This window comes from Callionymus lyra, chromosome 4 (assembly GCF_982586985.1).
Source record: "Callionymus lyra chromosome 4, fCalLyr1.hap1.1, whole genome shotgun sequence".
NCBI lineage: Eukaryota > Metazoa > Chordata > Actinopteri > Syngnathiformes > Callionymidae > Callionymus > Callionymus lyra.
Genome location: NC_141821.1, coordinates 18,276,577 through 18,292,988, shown reverse-complemented (window position 1 = coordinate 18,292,988; position 16,412 = coordinate 18,276,577). Strand labels below are relative to the sequence as shown.

At 37.0% G+C, this 16,412-nt stretch overlaps 3 protein-coding genes across 3 annotated transcripts; all 3 read right to left on the bottom strand.

Moving 5' to 3' along the window:
* Window positions 1-75: 75 nt before the first annotated feature.
* On the bottom strand, window positions 76-4,314 carry c8g (complement component 8, gamma polypeptide). Its single transcript, XM_087789047.1, has 7 exons — window positions 4,059-4,314; window positions 3,721-3,866; window positions 2,721-2,791; window positions 2,543-2,650; window positions 2,367-2,471; window positions 1,458-1,493; window positions 76-255 (listed from the first exon to the last, which is right to left on the bottom strand). The coding sequence occupies exons 1-7, from the start codon at window positions 4,239-4,241 to the stop codon at window positions 236-238; spliced, it is 669 nt and encodes a 222-aa protein (XP_087645173.1). The 5' UTR covers window positions 4,242-4,314; the 3' UTR covers window positions 76-235.
* A 404-nt stretch (window positions 4,315-4,718) lies between these two features.
* msrb2 (methionine sulfoxide reductase B2) lies at window positions 4,719-6,733 on the bottom strand. The gene is made up of 5 exons (XM_087789048.1): window positions 6,499-6,733; window positions 5,799-5,896; window positions 5,458-5,534; window positions 5,085-5,232; window positions 4,719-5,009 (listed from the first exon to the last, which is right to left on the bottom strand). The coding sequence occupies exons 1-5, from the start codon at window positions 6,611-6,613 to the stop codon at window positions 4,881-4,883; spliced, it is 567 nt and encodes a 188-aa protein (XP_087645174.1). The 5' UTR covers window positions 6,614-6,733; the 3' UTR covers window positions 4,719-4,880.
* A 1,305-nt stretch (window positions 6,734-8,038) lies between these two features.
* armc3 (armadillo repeat containing 3) lies at window positions 8,039-15,824 on the bottom strand. The gene is made up of 17 exons (XM_087789046.1): window positions 15,258-15,824; window positions 15,049-15,166; window positions 14,740-14,865; window positions 14,541-14,609; window positions 14,266-14,441; window positions 13,720-13,914; window positions 13,454-13,637; window positions 13,219-13,368; window positions 13,043-13,151; window positions 11,853-12,102; window positions 11,647-11,783; window positions 10,451-10,619; window positions 10,294-10,385; window positions 9,108-9,176; window positions 8,632-8,796; window positions 8,394-8,556; window positions 8,039-8,321 (listed from the first exon to the last, which is right to left on the bottom strand). The coding sequence occupies exons 1-17, from the start codon at window positions 15,303-15,305 to the stop codon at window positions 8,091-8,093; spliced, it is 2,451 nt and encodes an 816-aa protein (XP_087645172.1). The 5' UTR covers window positions 15,306-15,824; the 3' UTR covers window positions 8,039-8,090.
* Between the last annotated feature and the right edge of the window lie 588 nt (window positions 15,825-16,412).

Below are 16,412 nucleotides of genomic sequence, written 5' to 3'. Positions count from 1 at the left end.
CCATTATAAGAACATCTGGAATGCGTCACAACCCCCCACACACCCTCCCCCCTCTCACACACTCACACACAGAGATCATGTAACAAATGTTTAATACGTGAGCAGATACATAATATCTTGATCTATCCCGGTGCTGAAAACAAACTTGATACATAAGACTGCTGTTTCCTTGCAGCTTATTTTCTATTTTCAAATTAAATCCTTTCAAACGGCTCAGCAAGTTGGTGCATCCTCCTCAGCATGTGGGAATACAGTCTGAAACACAACGAAACCAAAGATACATTTACATTAGATAACTTGTGGACGGCTATTATATAAATAACTTCTTACACAAGACGAATTCAACACATGCGTAGTGCCCCGCAGACAATGTGACATTTTCTTTGTAGGAAACTCTCTGCTGAAAGGTGATTGGTTAACCCCAAAACCTGCTTCCAACCAATCTCCTTCTGGCTGTGCTGTGATATAACAGACCTCGAAGGGAAATAAGAAGGTCTGTTGTGCTGATTAAGTCTATGTTTGTGTCCTGAATATAAGGATTTTATAATGTTTGCCTCAAAAGCCCAAGAAAAATGACTCCAAACTACTTATTTATTAAGTGCAAGAAATCAATGAATTTACAGTAAAACTAAAAAGTAAATCTTAAAAAATTGTTGATAGAGTAAAGGTAACTGACTTTTGTTAAGCACAAAAGAGAAGAATACAATAAATCAAACAATAATAAACAATATTATTTTACAATGTATTTCCTTATCGAATGTGTCTTAATCAAATACTATGAGAAAATATGTGGTGACATGACTTTTTTTTCCCAGTATCTGATTTAAAATATTCATAGAAAACACGACTCAGTTACTGGAACATGACTCATATAATTAATATTTCACATTTGCAATGCGACATCTATGAGCTAAATTAATTCCTGATGATAACATTTTTAACATTTACCATGGGACTGCATCCAGTAAAAAAAAATCTAAACTTGGTACATTACTTACATTTAAATCAATTTATGTCAGTTTTATTCAGGTCTCATGTCTCATACTTTTTAAATATTTCACTGTTCGTTTTTATTAGAGCTTTCCTATTCTTATTTTCCATTTCCCTCCACTTGTGTTGTAACAAATTTGGTTGTGCTCTATTACTTGTTTATGCATCCGTGTTATTATGAATATCTTCCTTTGAATATTCACTATTGTTTCGGCTTATTCTGCCTCCCACTTACTTCTTATGTCTGCACTTATGGTAAACTTGACAAAATTTTGTTAAAATCAATGAGTTCTATTGAAATCAATGAGAGGTTGTGACTGCTGCATCATGGGATCCTTAAGTACATCCTTAAGTGTCTTTTATATGTCCTTGTTTTAATATGGCTTTATTATCCAATTCCTCTGAGTGCAAACAGTATTTTATTATTTTATTATTTATTATTATATTCAAAGTTTTTTTGGACTCACTGATTTTATGGTCCTGGTCCACATCTCCACAGTGACCTGCAGTGAAAGAGAATCAAAGAAGAGAAACCCTGACTCATTCATAATAAATATGATTTGCTTGCAGTTGGAAAGTTTAGATCCTCTTGAAAATGAGCAATGAGAACATTCCAGTAGCATAATCAAAGGTTGGAATACATGTGAAACATCAAATGTATTTTTTTTCAAGCTTTCATGAAACAGCTGATGACATACATCGTCAAACATCACAAAATTGATCACATTTCGTTAAGTTACTGGTCAAAGCCAAAGATTGTAGAGCATAGAGTACCATCTTGTGACCGTTTAAAATGAGTACAGTGTATCCTGAAACACCTCAACCAATAAATAATGAAAACTAAAACAGTGGTAAATATAACCTATAAGCAGCTGTTTTCAACTAGTTTAGCTAGCAAGTGAAGTTACTTATCCTTACATTTTACTAGTGATGGTCTCATGAAGCTTAATGAAGCAGTGTTATTATTTTGTGAGCCCACTAGATGGCAGTGTCTTTAATATTTTCCTTTGTTTAATGAAACATCACATCATTCTGATGGCGCCACCTTCTGACCTCTAAACAACATGACACTGTTTCTAAAGCTTCACCAGCACATCACTTAATTTTACCTGAAACAAATGAATTATATCTACCATGTATTACAGGCTTATAAACCTAAAAGAACCAAATCAATAATATTAACTTGTGAAGGGACTTGCCTTGCTTGAGACCTGGGCTCCTGCAAAGGTTTTAGTGTAATCTATGGTCAGTGGAATATCTTAAAACTGTATTAAAGGCATCATTCAAATCAATAAAAGCTGGTTAATGAACACAACAGCTGCCAGTTTTGTAGAATAATCTGTGTTTCAGATCTGGAGGGACTAACAAAGACCTACTGTATGTTGGAAAGGGGAACACGTAGGCGAGACCCAAACTTTGCTTCTCAGCCAGCTCCTCAAACTTTATCAACAAGGGCTCAGACGGCTTTTCAACAGTCCTGCCTGCATGCAAGAACACTTGAATAAAATGTGTATTGTTAATAGAAGAGGTGGAGGAGTAGCCGGGTCCTCACTGTAGAGTTTTGTGGTCATCTTGCCCAGTTTCTGGTAGTAGATGATTGCGTACGAGCTGTAGTCTGTTTCTGCGATCACAATCTCGGTGTTTAGCTCTGGACGTGCTCCTGGAGGGAAACATGTTGCAAAAGATACTAGAGTCCGGAAAAAAAAGAAAATCAGGTTCGAGTAACTCACCTCTAAGTGTCAATCTTCCGGGCGTCGACGTCAAAGTATACATTTGTAAAATCTCCCAGCACTGGTGATTACTGAGGATTCCAAAAGCAAACATGAATCCAGCTTTAATATATTGACATATTAAATAAATACAATACAATCAAGAAAACATCTTGGTGTTTTTCAAGATTTGACTGCCTGGAGCAGCTGGTTTATGTTTGACGACACGTAAAAACCTTAAACAAAGAAGGTCTCGTTTATTCTCTGTTATTTAAAGATACGTTTGAATTATTACTGAATGAAGGTGGAAAAGGTTCGAGGTCCAAACTGAATGTTTATTCTGGAAGGAAAGTTGTAATCTTAAATTAGTTCTGAGCTGAGAAGTATGTCTTTTCCTCGAGATTTTGTTTTTAATCTGTGTTAGTTCTATATCAAGGTCAAAGAAAAAAATTATTCTGCATCCAAATTGTTGTCTAACTGGGAAACCAGGTGTTCCGTTTGCTGAATAAAAGAAACAGTTTAAGAAAGGAATTAATGTGTTTTCTAACCTTATTTCTTTAAATATAACATACAGTATATATATATATATATATATATATAAACGTATATAAACGTATATGTATGTATATAAACATGTATATAAATGTATATTATGTTATGTTGTTTAACGGTCAGTAGGTGGCGCCATCAGTTTAAAAATGACGTGATGTTTCATTGGTAAAGTTGTGCAAAACAAAGGAAACTAGAGCAGAGACCGCCATCTAGTGGACTCTGAAAATTATGACAGTTTCATGAAGCTTCATTTCATAAACAAATGTTTTTTTATTTGTACCATTGAATTGAAGAGTCAAATGTCTTTCCTTCTTTTTCAAGCAGCAAAATACAGATTACAAATTATCATGTATCAAGTAAATAATATGAGATTTAAAAAATTGTTCCTTTTATTCATTTACATTTATTATTTATATAAGTTCAGTTGACTGAATGGATAAACCTCGTTAGGGATGAAGGATGAACTTACTGTCGTGTTTTAGTGCTCACCAGCATGGCTTGTTCCGAGGCGTCTTGAAAAGTGAGGGTCATTACTGTGGGCTCCACCTTGGTCCCGTGATTTATAAGGTGAGAACATTTGGAGGCAACATTCAGCAGATACCAAGTTCCTGTCATCTGGTGCACAAAACAACAGCCGAGATAAAACAAAAAGTCTTGATATATTGACTGTCTAAATAAGACCTTTTGAGACAAAATCCGGTTTCATCATCTTTGGCTTTTGCTGTTGTTTCATATTTGATGAAAGATACTATAATGTTGTTTCTAATACAGTAAGCAAAACTATTATTTTTGATGTGTTGCTCTTACCTGTCGGATGTTGATGTTCTGTGGCGGTGGCGTCAAGTCAATTGGATCCACTTTGGGCTTCTTACGTGGTCTTCTTTGTGGTCGTGGCCGACTCACCGCTCCACCAACGGCCTCCGTGATACCCCAAAGACACAACATCGAAAGAAGTCCCATTCTTAGGACACAAAACCAAACTCCAGCCATCCTTTTGATGAAACTTGTTTTCTTTCTACTCTCACTTTCTGTCTGCTTTTTGTTAGAAAACAGACAGCTCCTCTCGAACTCACAGTTAAATCACAATAACAGAGGAGCATTGCATCATTGCATTGTTTAAACAAATGGGGACAGTTTTAGTAGAATATTAACTGGATTTACTGGCAGATAAGCTTAACTCCTGCAATTACAATTCTGTTCAACAGGGGGCGGTGTTTCCTTCTAATGTAAATGCTAGATGACGTTAGATTACGCTGTATTTAAAATGCTTTATTATGTTCTGATTAACGAAATACACCCTGGATATAACGTATACAAAACTTTGAAAATACCTATTAAATATATTATATATTACTAAAATGTGTTTATCATTTTAATTTACATTCTGTTATAGAAAATACTGTACATATACTCTTAATTATAACCACCGTTTCATAGTAACTATCAAAAGAATGAGATGCAGTAAAATAGAAGCAACACAAAAATACAACCATCTTTATTATACATCAATAAACAGCAGAAAATCTGTTTTAATTGAAATTTTCCAAATGAATCACATCCTTTTCCAACAATTTGATAAAAGATGTAAAAAAAACATCTTGATCAAATAAATGGGACACTGTCAGATCCTCAATCTTTTGGCTCTTCCGGTTTGTTGTTTTCCCTTGGAGTAAAATTGAGCGCCACACTGTTGATACAGAACCGCTGACCAGTTGGGTCTGGACCGTCTTCAAACACGTGACCCAGGTGGGCATCACACTGCGCAAAAACAAGCAAATAAAAAGTGAACCTTCAATACCATTATCAGTTTATTTTATATCGTTGATGACTTACATTTCTACAAAGGACCTCTGTTCCTTCACTGCCGAGGCTGTTGTCGGGGCGACGAATGACGGAGGCGTGACTTTCGTCCCTTTCCCAAGTCCCATGAGCCTCTTTGAATGCTGGCCACCCCGTCCCTGAGTCGTACTTTGTCTCCGAGCTGCACAAGAATTCCCAGAGAAGTTGAAAAACTTCTTCCATACGTGCAGGTCTTTCTCCTCATTTCTCAGTTGTTCAGTAAGTTAAGAATAATAAATAGTAGTATTTTTGTTTTGTTTTTCTTCAGTCTTTTGAATGATCAATAAAAAGTATTCTTTTTAAAATGTACTTGAACTTCTGTAAGAAAAAAAAAAGTAAACTCTTATACTGGAACTATAAGAGTCACCTGAAGAGAGGGGCGTCACAGCAAACACAGTGGTACATCCCAACTTCAAAATGTGTCAGGTAAAGTCCACTGAAGGGCTGCAGACAAAATATTTGTGAAGAATTAAGTGAAGAAACATGATTCCTAGTATGTGTGTAGGTGGTATATATATATATATATATAGGTGGTATATATATATATATATATATATATATATATATATATATATATTCGTTATTCATTACATACATTTTTGTTGTTTATTAGTGGAAAATGGCGCACAAATGCAATGTAGGTCAACGCTGAAAAAAGTTAGGTGTTTGATAACATATCAGGCTGCTTTTACAGGTGTGTTTACTCACCTCCTCAGTTCCTTTCTCTCTGGTCACCACATACTGCTCAGGGCTGAGTTTCTTCTGCCAGTCTGTTGTCTCATCATACCTGGTGAGAGACTGTGTGCCTGCGGAGAACACAGGTTAAATTCCCAGATCAATAGTGGCTTTCCTTGTCTTTGAAACTGTTAGTCTGCGAAACAAGTGCCTTTTTGTGTGTGTCCAGTCTTGAAAAAAATGTAAAAAGAAACAGTGTAAAAATCTATTTAAAAGGATCAAAACTATAAATGTTTTGATCCTTTCAAATAAGATTACACTACTGCATAATATAAGCTTCTATATAATTTAAATATACACTGACAATTTCCAAATTGAATTTTAACGTATTCAATTGAAAACATTTTTTTGAACAAAATATAACCAAAATATAAGTCATTTTTAACAATATGTCAAGCGGATCAAAAAGTATATACATTTATATCCATGTGTAAATATTTCATATTTAATATGTTTTTATTTAATTATATAGTACATATAATGTACTATATTTAATATAAATTTTCCACAATTACATATGAGTATTTTTCAGATGGATCCTTTCTTATAAATCTGTCAGTTAAAGTGGTTACACAGTACTAGGTAAACTAGTTTAATCGGTAAATGCCCACATTTGTAAAGCCTGCGCACTGAACCTCCGAGTATTATTTAAAAAAAAAAAAAAAAAGCGAACCTTGCGTCGTGGTTAAAGTTCGGATCACCGCCGGGACCCTCCTCGGTGCCAGACCAAATTTGGGGGCTGAGTGGTGGGAAACCTGCCGGAAGAGTCGGACGATGTAGCGGGACATGCTCGCAGGTGCAGCGGTGGAAGTCAAGTGCTGAGTCTCCTCTGCTGCTGCTGCGAGTTATCTCCAGTCCTGGCCTGGAAGAACCAGTCTTTTCTCCTAGTAACCTGGTCAAATCCCTCCACTTCACGCTAAATAGGTCAAAGTGGAACCGGTGCGTGTGTTTTTTTTCTTTCTTCTATTATTGCAGTACAAAATCCAAAGGTCACCTTATCACTATAGGCCACAGAGTTCCAACTCAACCGTTTCCTTGTTAAAAACCAGCTCTTGTATGATGTTTGTATCTGTTTTTTTTACCCTATAGTAATGATCACATGTCTGATGTGGAGTTGATTTTCTTTCCTGCAGTGGCCAGTAGCTGAAAAAAAAGTGGATTAGCAGATGAGAGCTGTCAAGGTGAGAAAATCTTAGAATAGTCTTATTTGTTTGATGCATACAAGTATCTTATGTTTGTTGCATATGTGTCAAGCTTGAGACTCAAGTAAAAAAGTACAAAATTGACAGAATACAAATACTGTCTTTGTCATGTATACGTTAAAAGCCTGATGGAGTGTTTGAATGCTTACCAGGGGCAAGTCTAGGAAATATTAATGGGGAGGGCAAGTCTTTCTTTAAGGGCGGCCCATGACACTAACCCACAAATCTGACTACAAAGATGTCCCAATGTGAAAAGAAAACATCTGTTCCAAGTGCATGATGATGATACAAACCTCATAAATAGTATATAATATATATACAAAGGCAAGGGTTGAAATTCGCAGATAACTTTCTAGTGAGCAGGGTAGGTTTCTACAGTAGGTTGACTTTTCCTTATCTCGGAGTTCAGTAATTAAATCTGCTTTTTCTAAAAGGTGTCTGATAACCCTCCAAAGTCATGCAAATACCCCCAAATGCACCTCCACGAAGAGATATCAGGTCTTGGATTAACAACTGAAGCGGGCGAGAGCTGTCTGTGGCTGGATAACTGATGATACTAATGTGAGTTCATAACCATTTATCAGTAGACGAACAAGAATCGATTGCTTCTGTATCTCGTTCGTGTTCATTTTCAACAAATCTCCTCGCTGCTCCATCTTATCTGAGCGCCGCTGCTTCAGCGTACATTCCAGGATTAACAAATGTAAATATAAATCCAAGTTGCTACTTATGTTGATACTATATATATTTTTATGCTATAGCTTCACTCAGTTTGTTTGTTGTTTTAAAATAAATCGTAATATTGTCAGCTTTTATATTGTAAGTAAGTAAGTAATTTATATTTGTGAAGCCCATTTCACAGACTAGTTTCACAAAGTGTTTAAAAACAAAGCAATACACAGTTGAAATATAAATATTAGGAACATCAGTCTGGAAGGATTTCTCTTCTCTTGTCCGGCCTGTCCAAGCATGTTCAGGAACCATTAGCAGATTCCAAAAAAACACTCTATGCAACATTATAAAATCATTTTAATAAACCAGACAAAGATCAAAATGTCTTCTGTTATCTGTACAAAAACTGCATCTGGGGTCTGTTCTGGTATTTGACTGCAGCGGGTGTGTTCACTTTTAGTAAACTTCCAGGTTGATGTATGAGATCTACGATGTAGTGCCTGCACTGGGGCTGTTGCTCTTTGTTCTGAGGAGTCTTCTCCGAAAGCAGGACCTCGTTCCAAGCTCGGTTGTATTCCCCCCGTACGAGAGTGCAGCTCAAGCCGATGCTGTCGGCCAGAAACTGCGGGAGCGGAACCAAAAAAGACTGCATGATGAGAAAAGTTTCCAAAACAAAATGTTCCAGCTACGGTACCTTGAAAAGCAAAGATCTGTGGTTGTAGATTCCTTTTCGGACCATGCCAATAGGAACGATGTTACACCGCAGTTGAAACTTGACCTCACTCAGGTGAAGGTGCCATGAGAATTCATGCAGCTTTTCCTTCTCCACTGGTCCACCCATGGCATCACTCACCAGCCTGTAACCCAACCATACATACAATCCATCCAATGAGCATGTTATCACAAGTCAACATGACAGTGCAGAGCATCACCTGGCCACAGCGCCATACTGTTCCCGCTCATCTTTCAGAATAAGGATGGACTGTCTGGCCTTGTTCACTAAATTCAGCAAGGCGACGTCATAAACTATCGTCCATGGTTTCTCCGATGATCCCTTTTGTGCTTCATCTTTCCGCTTGTCGTCTTCCTTTCTCCGTCTGTGGGGATTTATCAAAAGCCACTTAGGACATTAAAATGGATTCAGTTTTGTTCCAACATAACACCATAGTTTACTCCATGTTTACAAACACTGTTACACACTGAAAGAGCGGCTAAACTGCAGGGGAGGAGAAAACTACACAATGACAGACACACAGGATTTATCAGTTGCTACTATTTTCAAAGAAGAACTTGTTTATGTCACGCTCTTGTCACTTCTTCCCCTGCAGGCGCTCATAACACATACATCGCATCTCCCTCGTCCCAGACAGGCTGTTGCAGTGAGTGGTTTATTAATATATTAACACACCTTGACGTTTTTGTCTCTTCCTTGCTGGTAATCTCAGAGTCCCCGCCCTGCCTCTCGTCTCCAAGCTGCCTGTGGAAAAAAAAACAACACAAATCAAAAAGTCTCTCAGTTTCGTCAACCTGAGAATTGAGGCTCTAGAAATTATCTTTTCGATTCAATCTTTTATAAAAAATGTTTGGTTTTTAATGGTTAGTGCGACCCAAACCATACGCCAGAGACCAGTACCAGTTGACTATTGATAATGAGTGAAATACAAATCAATAAAGTTCTACCTTACCTTAATGATATATTTTTACATGTTATTTATCAGAATATAATGCTGACATCAAACCGGTCCGCGGGTCACAATAAGTCAGGGACCCCTAGTTTGAAAGGAAAGGTGGATCTGATTTAGTTATCTATTCACTTGTAACTTTCAAAACAGTTTATACAGTGAAGTAAACACAAAGCAGATCAGGTTTGTTTTCTGCAGTTTACAGTGTGTTGAGTACTAACTAGTGTATCTCTTGGCAAAATCTCGCACAGTTGTTGCACAATGGTCTCAGAATTGCACAATTGAATGTGGCGTTTTACTTTTTTATCAAGTGTTTAGTAAAAAAAAATATTATGCAACAAGGCTGTTTAAAATGCCAGAAATGATGTGATGCGTTGTGAGTTGACTCCAGAGAGTCTGGAGTGCTATAAGAAAAGAGACACCCTGAATGGAATACTGATGCTGTTTTTACGTATTTCAACTGAATTTGTTGTGTTTTTTTTAATCACACAAAACTGCATGGAAATGTCTTCTGGGTTGTTTGTATACTTGTTTTTATGATTATTTTTTTTTAGATTGAAAACGAAGGTTCTGATCTCTTTTACTTCAAGACGCCACACTAATGGGGTTCACTAAAGAGACAAAGAGGGAATCAAGGCAACTGGGACTCAACCTCAAGCACTCGACTGAAGCAAACAAGGGGAGGGTGACAAGAGGCAGATGACCCCAGTAAAATTATCTTGTCAGTATGAACGCCATCTTTTTTTTTACTGGAGATGTGCACACTCTGCAAAATATTTAGGCTCTTTAAACTACAGAGTTAACTGGATAGACGATCAGCCTGTAGGTGCGATGGATAAATCCTTGTATTTCTGTAAGTACACAAGGAATATACTTTTCTTTAAGGATAACATATAAATCAATAAATCTTACTGGGCAGTATTGATGACAATGATTGCCTGGTGTGTGTTAACAGGTTGTTTGGCTAGTTCCTCCAAAGTCAAAACTCTTTGTCCCATGTTCGTCTACAGGAGAAACAGTACAGTTAGTTATATCAATGTTTTAATGTACAAAAGCACTACTCACGCACCTTTCCCACATCGTAGAAGCCATCAGTGATGATGTCCAGAGGAGTCAGGTAACTTTCCAGACTGTACTTCACAGACAAGTTGGATTTGAGCAGGTTATCCATGGCCAGCATGCTGAATCTGTTGTGACGGATTTCCGAGGTGTTGATTTCCTGAAGCATTTCCAGAGCGCTGGGATAAACAAGGATAACAATTTATTTTACAGATATAGTAAAATACATTTTAATTTCTGTCCTCTACTACCATCTTCTGGTCAAATGTAAGTATAACATCTCATGCCTCTGATGTAATTTTCAAAATGATGTTTATTTTAGTAAAGATTAGATGGATACTGAAATTGATGGCCAGTCATTTTTCTTTACTTTACTGATTTGTTCTTTCCATACAACGAATTATTAGGTTCTGTCCAATAGGGCTGTATCAACCTGATTTCTGCACAACATACCTAATGTTCCCAACCCCATTAATAAGGCAAAATATTCGACTAGGTAACCCCTAAAAAGACACACCTGTGAAGTAAAATGTCAGATGACTATATTTTGAGGTTCAAATTTACAAAAGTCTGCACAGCAGTCATCAGAGAAAAAGACGGGTGCTTTGAAAAAACTGTAATATAAGTACGTACTTTAATATAAAGCAATTTTTAGTTGTTTCACACTTTTTTGTTAATTCATCATCATCATCCTGCTCGTGTTCAGTCATAGTTTTGATGTGTCAGTGAGAATCTATTATGTCAATAATCATGAAGAGAACAAAGAGAAAGCATTGTATGAGGAGGTTTGTCCAAACTTCTGGCTTGTTCTTTACTCCTAAAGGATTTCCATCAAAATGTGTTCAAAAGTGAAATCTTTACTTAGATTAACAGAAATATGACTCAATATGCGAGTTAGCTCATACTGTCTATAGCATGATGTAACATAAGGCATTGCACTAATCTATAGTGATGTGCTGGTGAAGCTTCATGAAGCAGTGTCATGTTGTTAAGAGGTCAGTAGGTGGCGCCATCAGATTAAAAATGATGTAATGTTTCATTAGAACAGTTGGTCAAAACAAAGGATAATAGTGCAGAGACTGCCATCTAGTGGGCTCTGAAAATAATGACACTGCTTCATGAAGCTTCATCAGACCATCACTACTAATTTATATCATACACTTTTTGTTTGTTGTCTTTTTCTGTTTTTGATGGTTATTTATTTACCCATATTTGCACATCTCCACGGCGACAGGTTTATCAGTGGCACAGACATTTACTGCCCAGCATGTGTTTTTCAACACCTCGTTGTGGTGAGAATGCAGCAACATGACCAATGGGTAGAGACCTCCAGCCCTTTGCAACTTTGGAGAAAAAATATATCATTCAAAAATATTATCAAAATGTAGTCGTTGGATGGAGTGTTTACTAACCTCTGCTCGGGAGTCTACGTCACTAACCAGGACAGCCAAACACTGTGTAGTGTTGATCTGGACCTGCGTGTTTTGTGATGAGAGGGAGTTCACCAACAGCGGGATGGCACCGTGTGCGATAATGTTGCAGCGGATGACTTCCTGTCGAGCCATGTTGCTCAGTGTAGCCGTAACATTGGCCACTAATCTGGGGCATGGGTCGCGGAGCTTCAGGACCAGGATGTCAATGCCCCCGACCTCGTACACATTCCTGGAGAGATATGAGATTCAAGTTTTTATTCAAATTATTATTGATTCTAATGAGAATTTGTTGGAACAATAGACAAATCTAAACATTGGAAATTAAGGGTCAAAATATATGTCTAAGAACATGCGACCTTATACAGTATTTTTGATAATCATCTAAACCTAGGTTATTATTTAACATACATTATTTTAGCCAATTCACAGGAGGAAATGTAAGTATTATTTGAAAAAATTGTGTTACATTTCCAAAGTCAAACAGTAATGAGTCAATTATATAAATTTGTTTAAGTTTGCACTTGGCCAAAAAGGTTTAGTTACACTATTTAAACTAAAAAACACTTTAAAAAGAAATGACCTAATTAACAATTTAATTATGTATGTATTTATATTATTTATTACTAATCTCTAAATATGACTATGGGAAGTTTTGTTTAAGGACTTTTGTATGTATTGGCCCACAAAACATGAAAAGAGAGAAATCAAATATTTGGGGGCAGTGCTTTATGTGTGATTTCAAATTCAAGTTATATTGAATACAATAAAATAATGTTTTAGGCATATTTTTGCTTTATTTTATTAGTTGCTTTTACACTTTTACCTAATTTTTGCTTAATGGACCCTCACAACAGCCACTGTATAATATGTGGCCCCTGAGAGACTTAATTGTCCGACACAGATATAAACAACTTCTGTGTTCACTTAATTTATTAAGTGTGAGTCAGAGAATTAGGTCCATTACTTCATAATTTCTTTAATCTACGACTCAAGAGGCGACATTGAAACATAAAGTCATCAGCCGAAAAGGATTAACACGCATTACATTTTCTGAAACTGACCCTGTTTAATCTTCACAGAATTCATTGTGAAGTTGTAGCTGTAATACAATTAGAGTCGTCGTTTTTTCACCATTGAGCCCTTAATAAGTACACGTGTCAGTAACTCACAAGGCGTTAAGCCAGTTATCGGCCGTGAGGTTAAATATGGCTTGAGTGGCTTCCTCTCTTAGCTCGTAGCTCTCGCCCCTCAGACACTCGATCAATACAGGAAAACCGTCTGAAATACACAGAATGATAAACGACAATGATGGACAAACTATGAGTTTAATTTATTAATTCTGTACCTTGCTCTCTGAACGTGTCTTTAGCCAACTGGGAACTCATGGCAGCCAGAGCCTGACACGCAGCCGTCTTCACGCTGTCGTTAACCACGGACAAAAGCTCCACCATAATCTTCTCGACGTTCTGCTCATGAAGCTGTAAGTGACTGTCAGCTGCACACATGCGCGCACTCATGCCATTAGTCAAATTAAAAAGTCGACCGGGGTGTCATCAGGGTTCACTTTTTCCTCCACCTACCGCATTTAACTATCATTGCGATGCATTTGGCAGCACTGGACTGGATCTCCGGAGAAGGAGCTTTGACAACGAACTCCATCAGTTTGGTCAGTCCTCCGTCCTTCTGTAGCAGCCTCAGACTTTCACTGTCACAAAGACAGTGGACGACTGCCTTCAAAGCCTCCACATGAAGATCTGCAAACTCCTTAAAAGACAACAGTAATGGGTTAAAGGTAACTTGTATCAAATCTATTCTATTTGCATCAGAAAATGAAAGTCTCACTCACTGGGTTACTGAGGATTTCCATGAGTTTCTCGAATCCCTCCTCGGTCCTGAAGGTTTCTCGTGTGTCTTTGTCAGTTGTGAGGTTCTGCAGTGTCTTTAGAGCTAAATGCTGGATGGCGACAAAATCTGAATCCAACAAGTCTAGGATTGGACGGATCCCTCCCAACTTATGCACTGCCAAGCGGCTTGGGTAGTCCTGGGGAAGTAAAAAAATCTAATCGTTGTTGTTGGTGATGGGTTGATGAGGCTTCATGAAACAGAAGATGAGATTTTAATGATAGATACAGTGTCCTAGTTTTTAGAGTAGGTGGTGCTCTCAGAACAAACTTTGTACAGAGTGCCATCTAGTGGTCTTTGAAATAGGGACATTATATCATGAAACCTCATCAGCGGTTTAATGGACCCATCATTAATTATTCTGTAACTGTCTGGGCAAAAATAGAAAGAAAACAATAACTTCCTCAAGAAGGACTCAAATAGACATATTAATTTGATTGTGCAGTAGATATTAAAACACTCTAAAGTTATCTGTTAAATATTTAATCACCTGGACCATGTTATAAATGGTCTGTAAGGAGTTCTTCTTCACATCGGGGTCTGGACTTGACAGCAGTTGGATCAAAGGAAGGAGACCGTCATACTCAAAGATCTTGTGCATGCAGATGAAGTCCGCCGACAGGGATGATAAGCACAAGGTTGCAAACTCGTGAACGACTGTGTCCTCTAGGCAAGAGAAGATTGCAAGTTCAAACAAGAAGAAGCACTCGGGAACATTCACTTCACAATACAGCTTTAGGTTACGTATTTGGATCCATCACTTACCTTCTGGAATTAGTTTATGAATAATTGGAGGAATGACGTTAAACTTCTTCAAGGCCTCCTTCACATCACCTTTGATAAAAAAACAGAGTAATATTTTGAGAGAATGACCGAGCGATTCTGAAGTTGACAGAATTCTTCAACAATTAAATCAATCATCTGGTGAAATACATGATGGAATAGTGATTATAAATAGACATACCATTAGTGGACATGGTGCCCAGGGCCATGAAAGCGCTGTGTCTGACCTGTGTGTTGATGTGACAGATGAGTTGACAAAGAGGCTCCAGCGCCCCTAAAGTCAACAGAGTCGTCTTGTTCTCGTCAGCTAAAAACAGGAAGGCACAGAAAACACAGATTTTAATTGTTGGGAAAAAATAATTGCGTGATTAAAGGATAATATATATTTTCCTTCATTTGAGTTATTAGGTTAAAATGGAAACTGTTCATGCAAACACACTTGCAACTAGAACCAACATTCCAAGTGCTGTCTGGGTAAAAATAAAAATACCTTTCTCAACAAATTTGTAGATTGCATCACACGACTTAGACAGAATTTCCTCCTCAGGTGAACCCAGGAGCAACACAGCTGTTATTGGCATTTTTATCTCAACAGCAAGAGGGTCAAACTGTCAAGGAGAAGCAAAAACAATAAATACACACTTTAATGTATACAGTTAGTAGAATTTAAATCTTTTCTAATAAGAATGAAAAACTCACAGTTTCTTTGGATGGCGCTTCATTCTCTTTCTTCCCTTTTCTCCCCATAGTAAAGGTTTACTCTTATACTAACAATCCTTCATCCTTCTATAATAATAAAAAAAAAAAAAAATAGGATCAATTCAACCGCTAACAATATTTGTTTTCTATTAGTTTTTTTTAATATGAAGTTTGCCCTTGATGTCAGTTCTTTAATTTGAGAAATGGCTTTCATGTCAAACAGCTCGACATGAATGCATCATTTTAAAGTAAAACAGCACCCGGGAAAACAATATATTGTGCATACAAGGTAAATAGAAACAATTAGAAAGGTTGGTTTTAAAAACACGTTTTAAGTAAAGGATTCTATCTGAGGTTTTTTTAATACAACGAATATTTGATGTTGACAAATAATATTACATTTTTATTTTTCATTGTTATCTTGTTTGCCGTTCTTGTATGTATGAAACGATCAAACTATAATTCATCAAACATAAATCTGAAAATAGCATAGAAAATACCCACAAGTTTAATCTATCAACAGCTTTTTCATTCTCTCACCAGATCAAAGTCCATTATTTGTTATGTTTAAAGTGGATGCTGACCTCTATTATTCTGGAATTATTCTTGTATTTTGTTTTGTATGTTTTAATAATTAAACTCAGAAAAGTAGTCCAAGCGTAATCATTTAAACACCTTCAGTATAAATTGTATAAAGTAGCTTATAGCCTTTGAGCTTGCATGTGTCATTAGTAAACTACTTGTGAAAATAGTACTACTGTAATACATATCCGAGTACAACGACCTGGATTAAACGTGCTCGAAATATAGACGCCTTTGGCATTACATGTAATTATCCTATTAGTAATAACAGTACTATAGCAAACGCGACACTAAAAAAGTTCGCTTCCGTAACGGATTCTCTCAACATTCGCGTCAAAAAACTTACACCCACCGAACGGAAGTAAATATCGCGCCTGGTTACTTCTCCACGGAACCCGACTTTGTTTAGAAAAGAAACGACGGCGTTGCCAAGCAACGAGTGTCACGCTGGGCAGAATGGGGGAAAAACTTTAAAGCGCTTTATTCTTGTTTAGAATTTCACATGGACAACTTAAATATTAGATTATATCATTTGAGCGATGCATGTAAGGATTCTGGGAATTAATGAAAAAA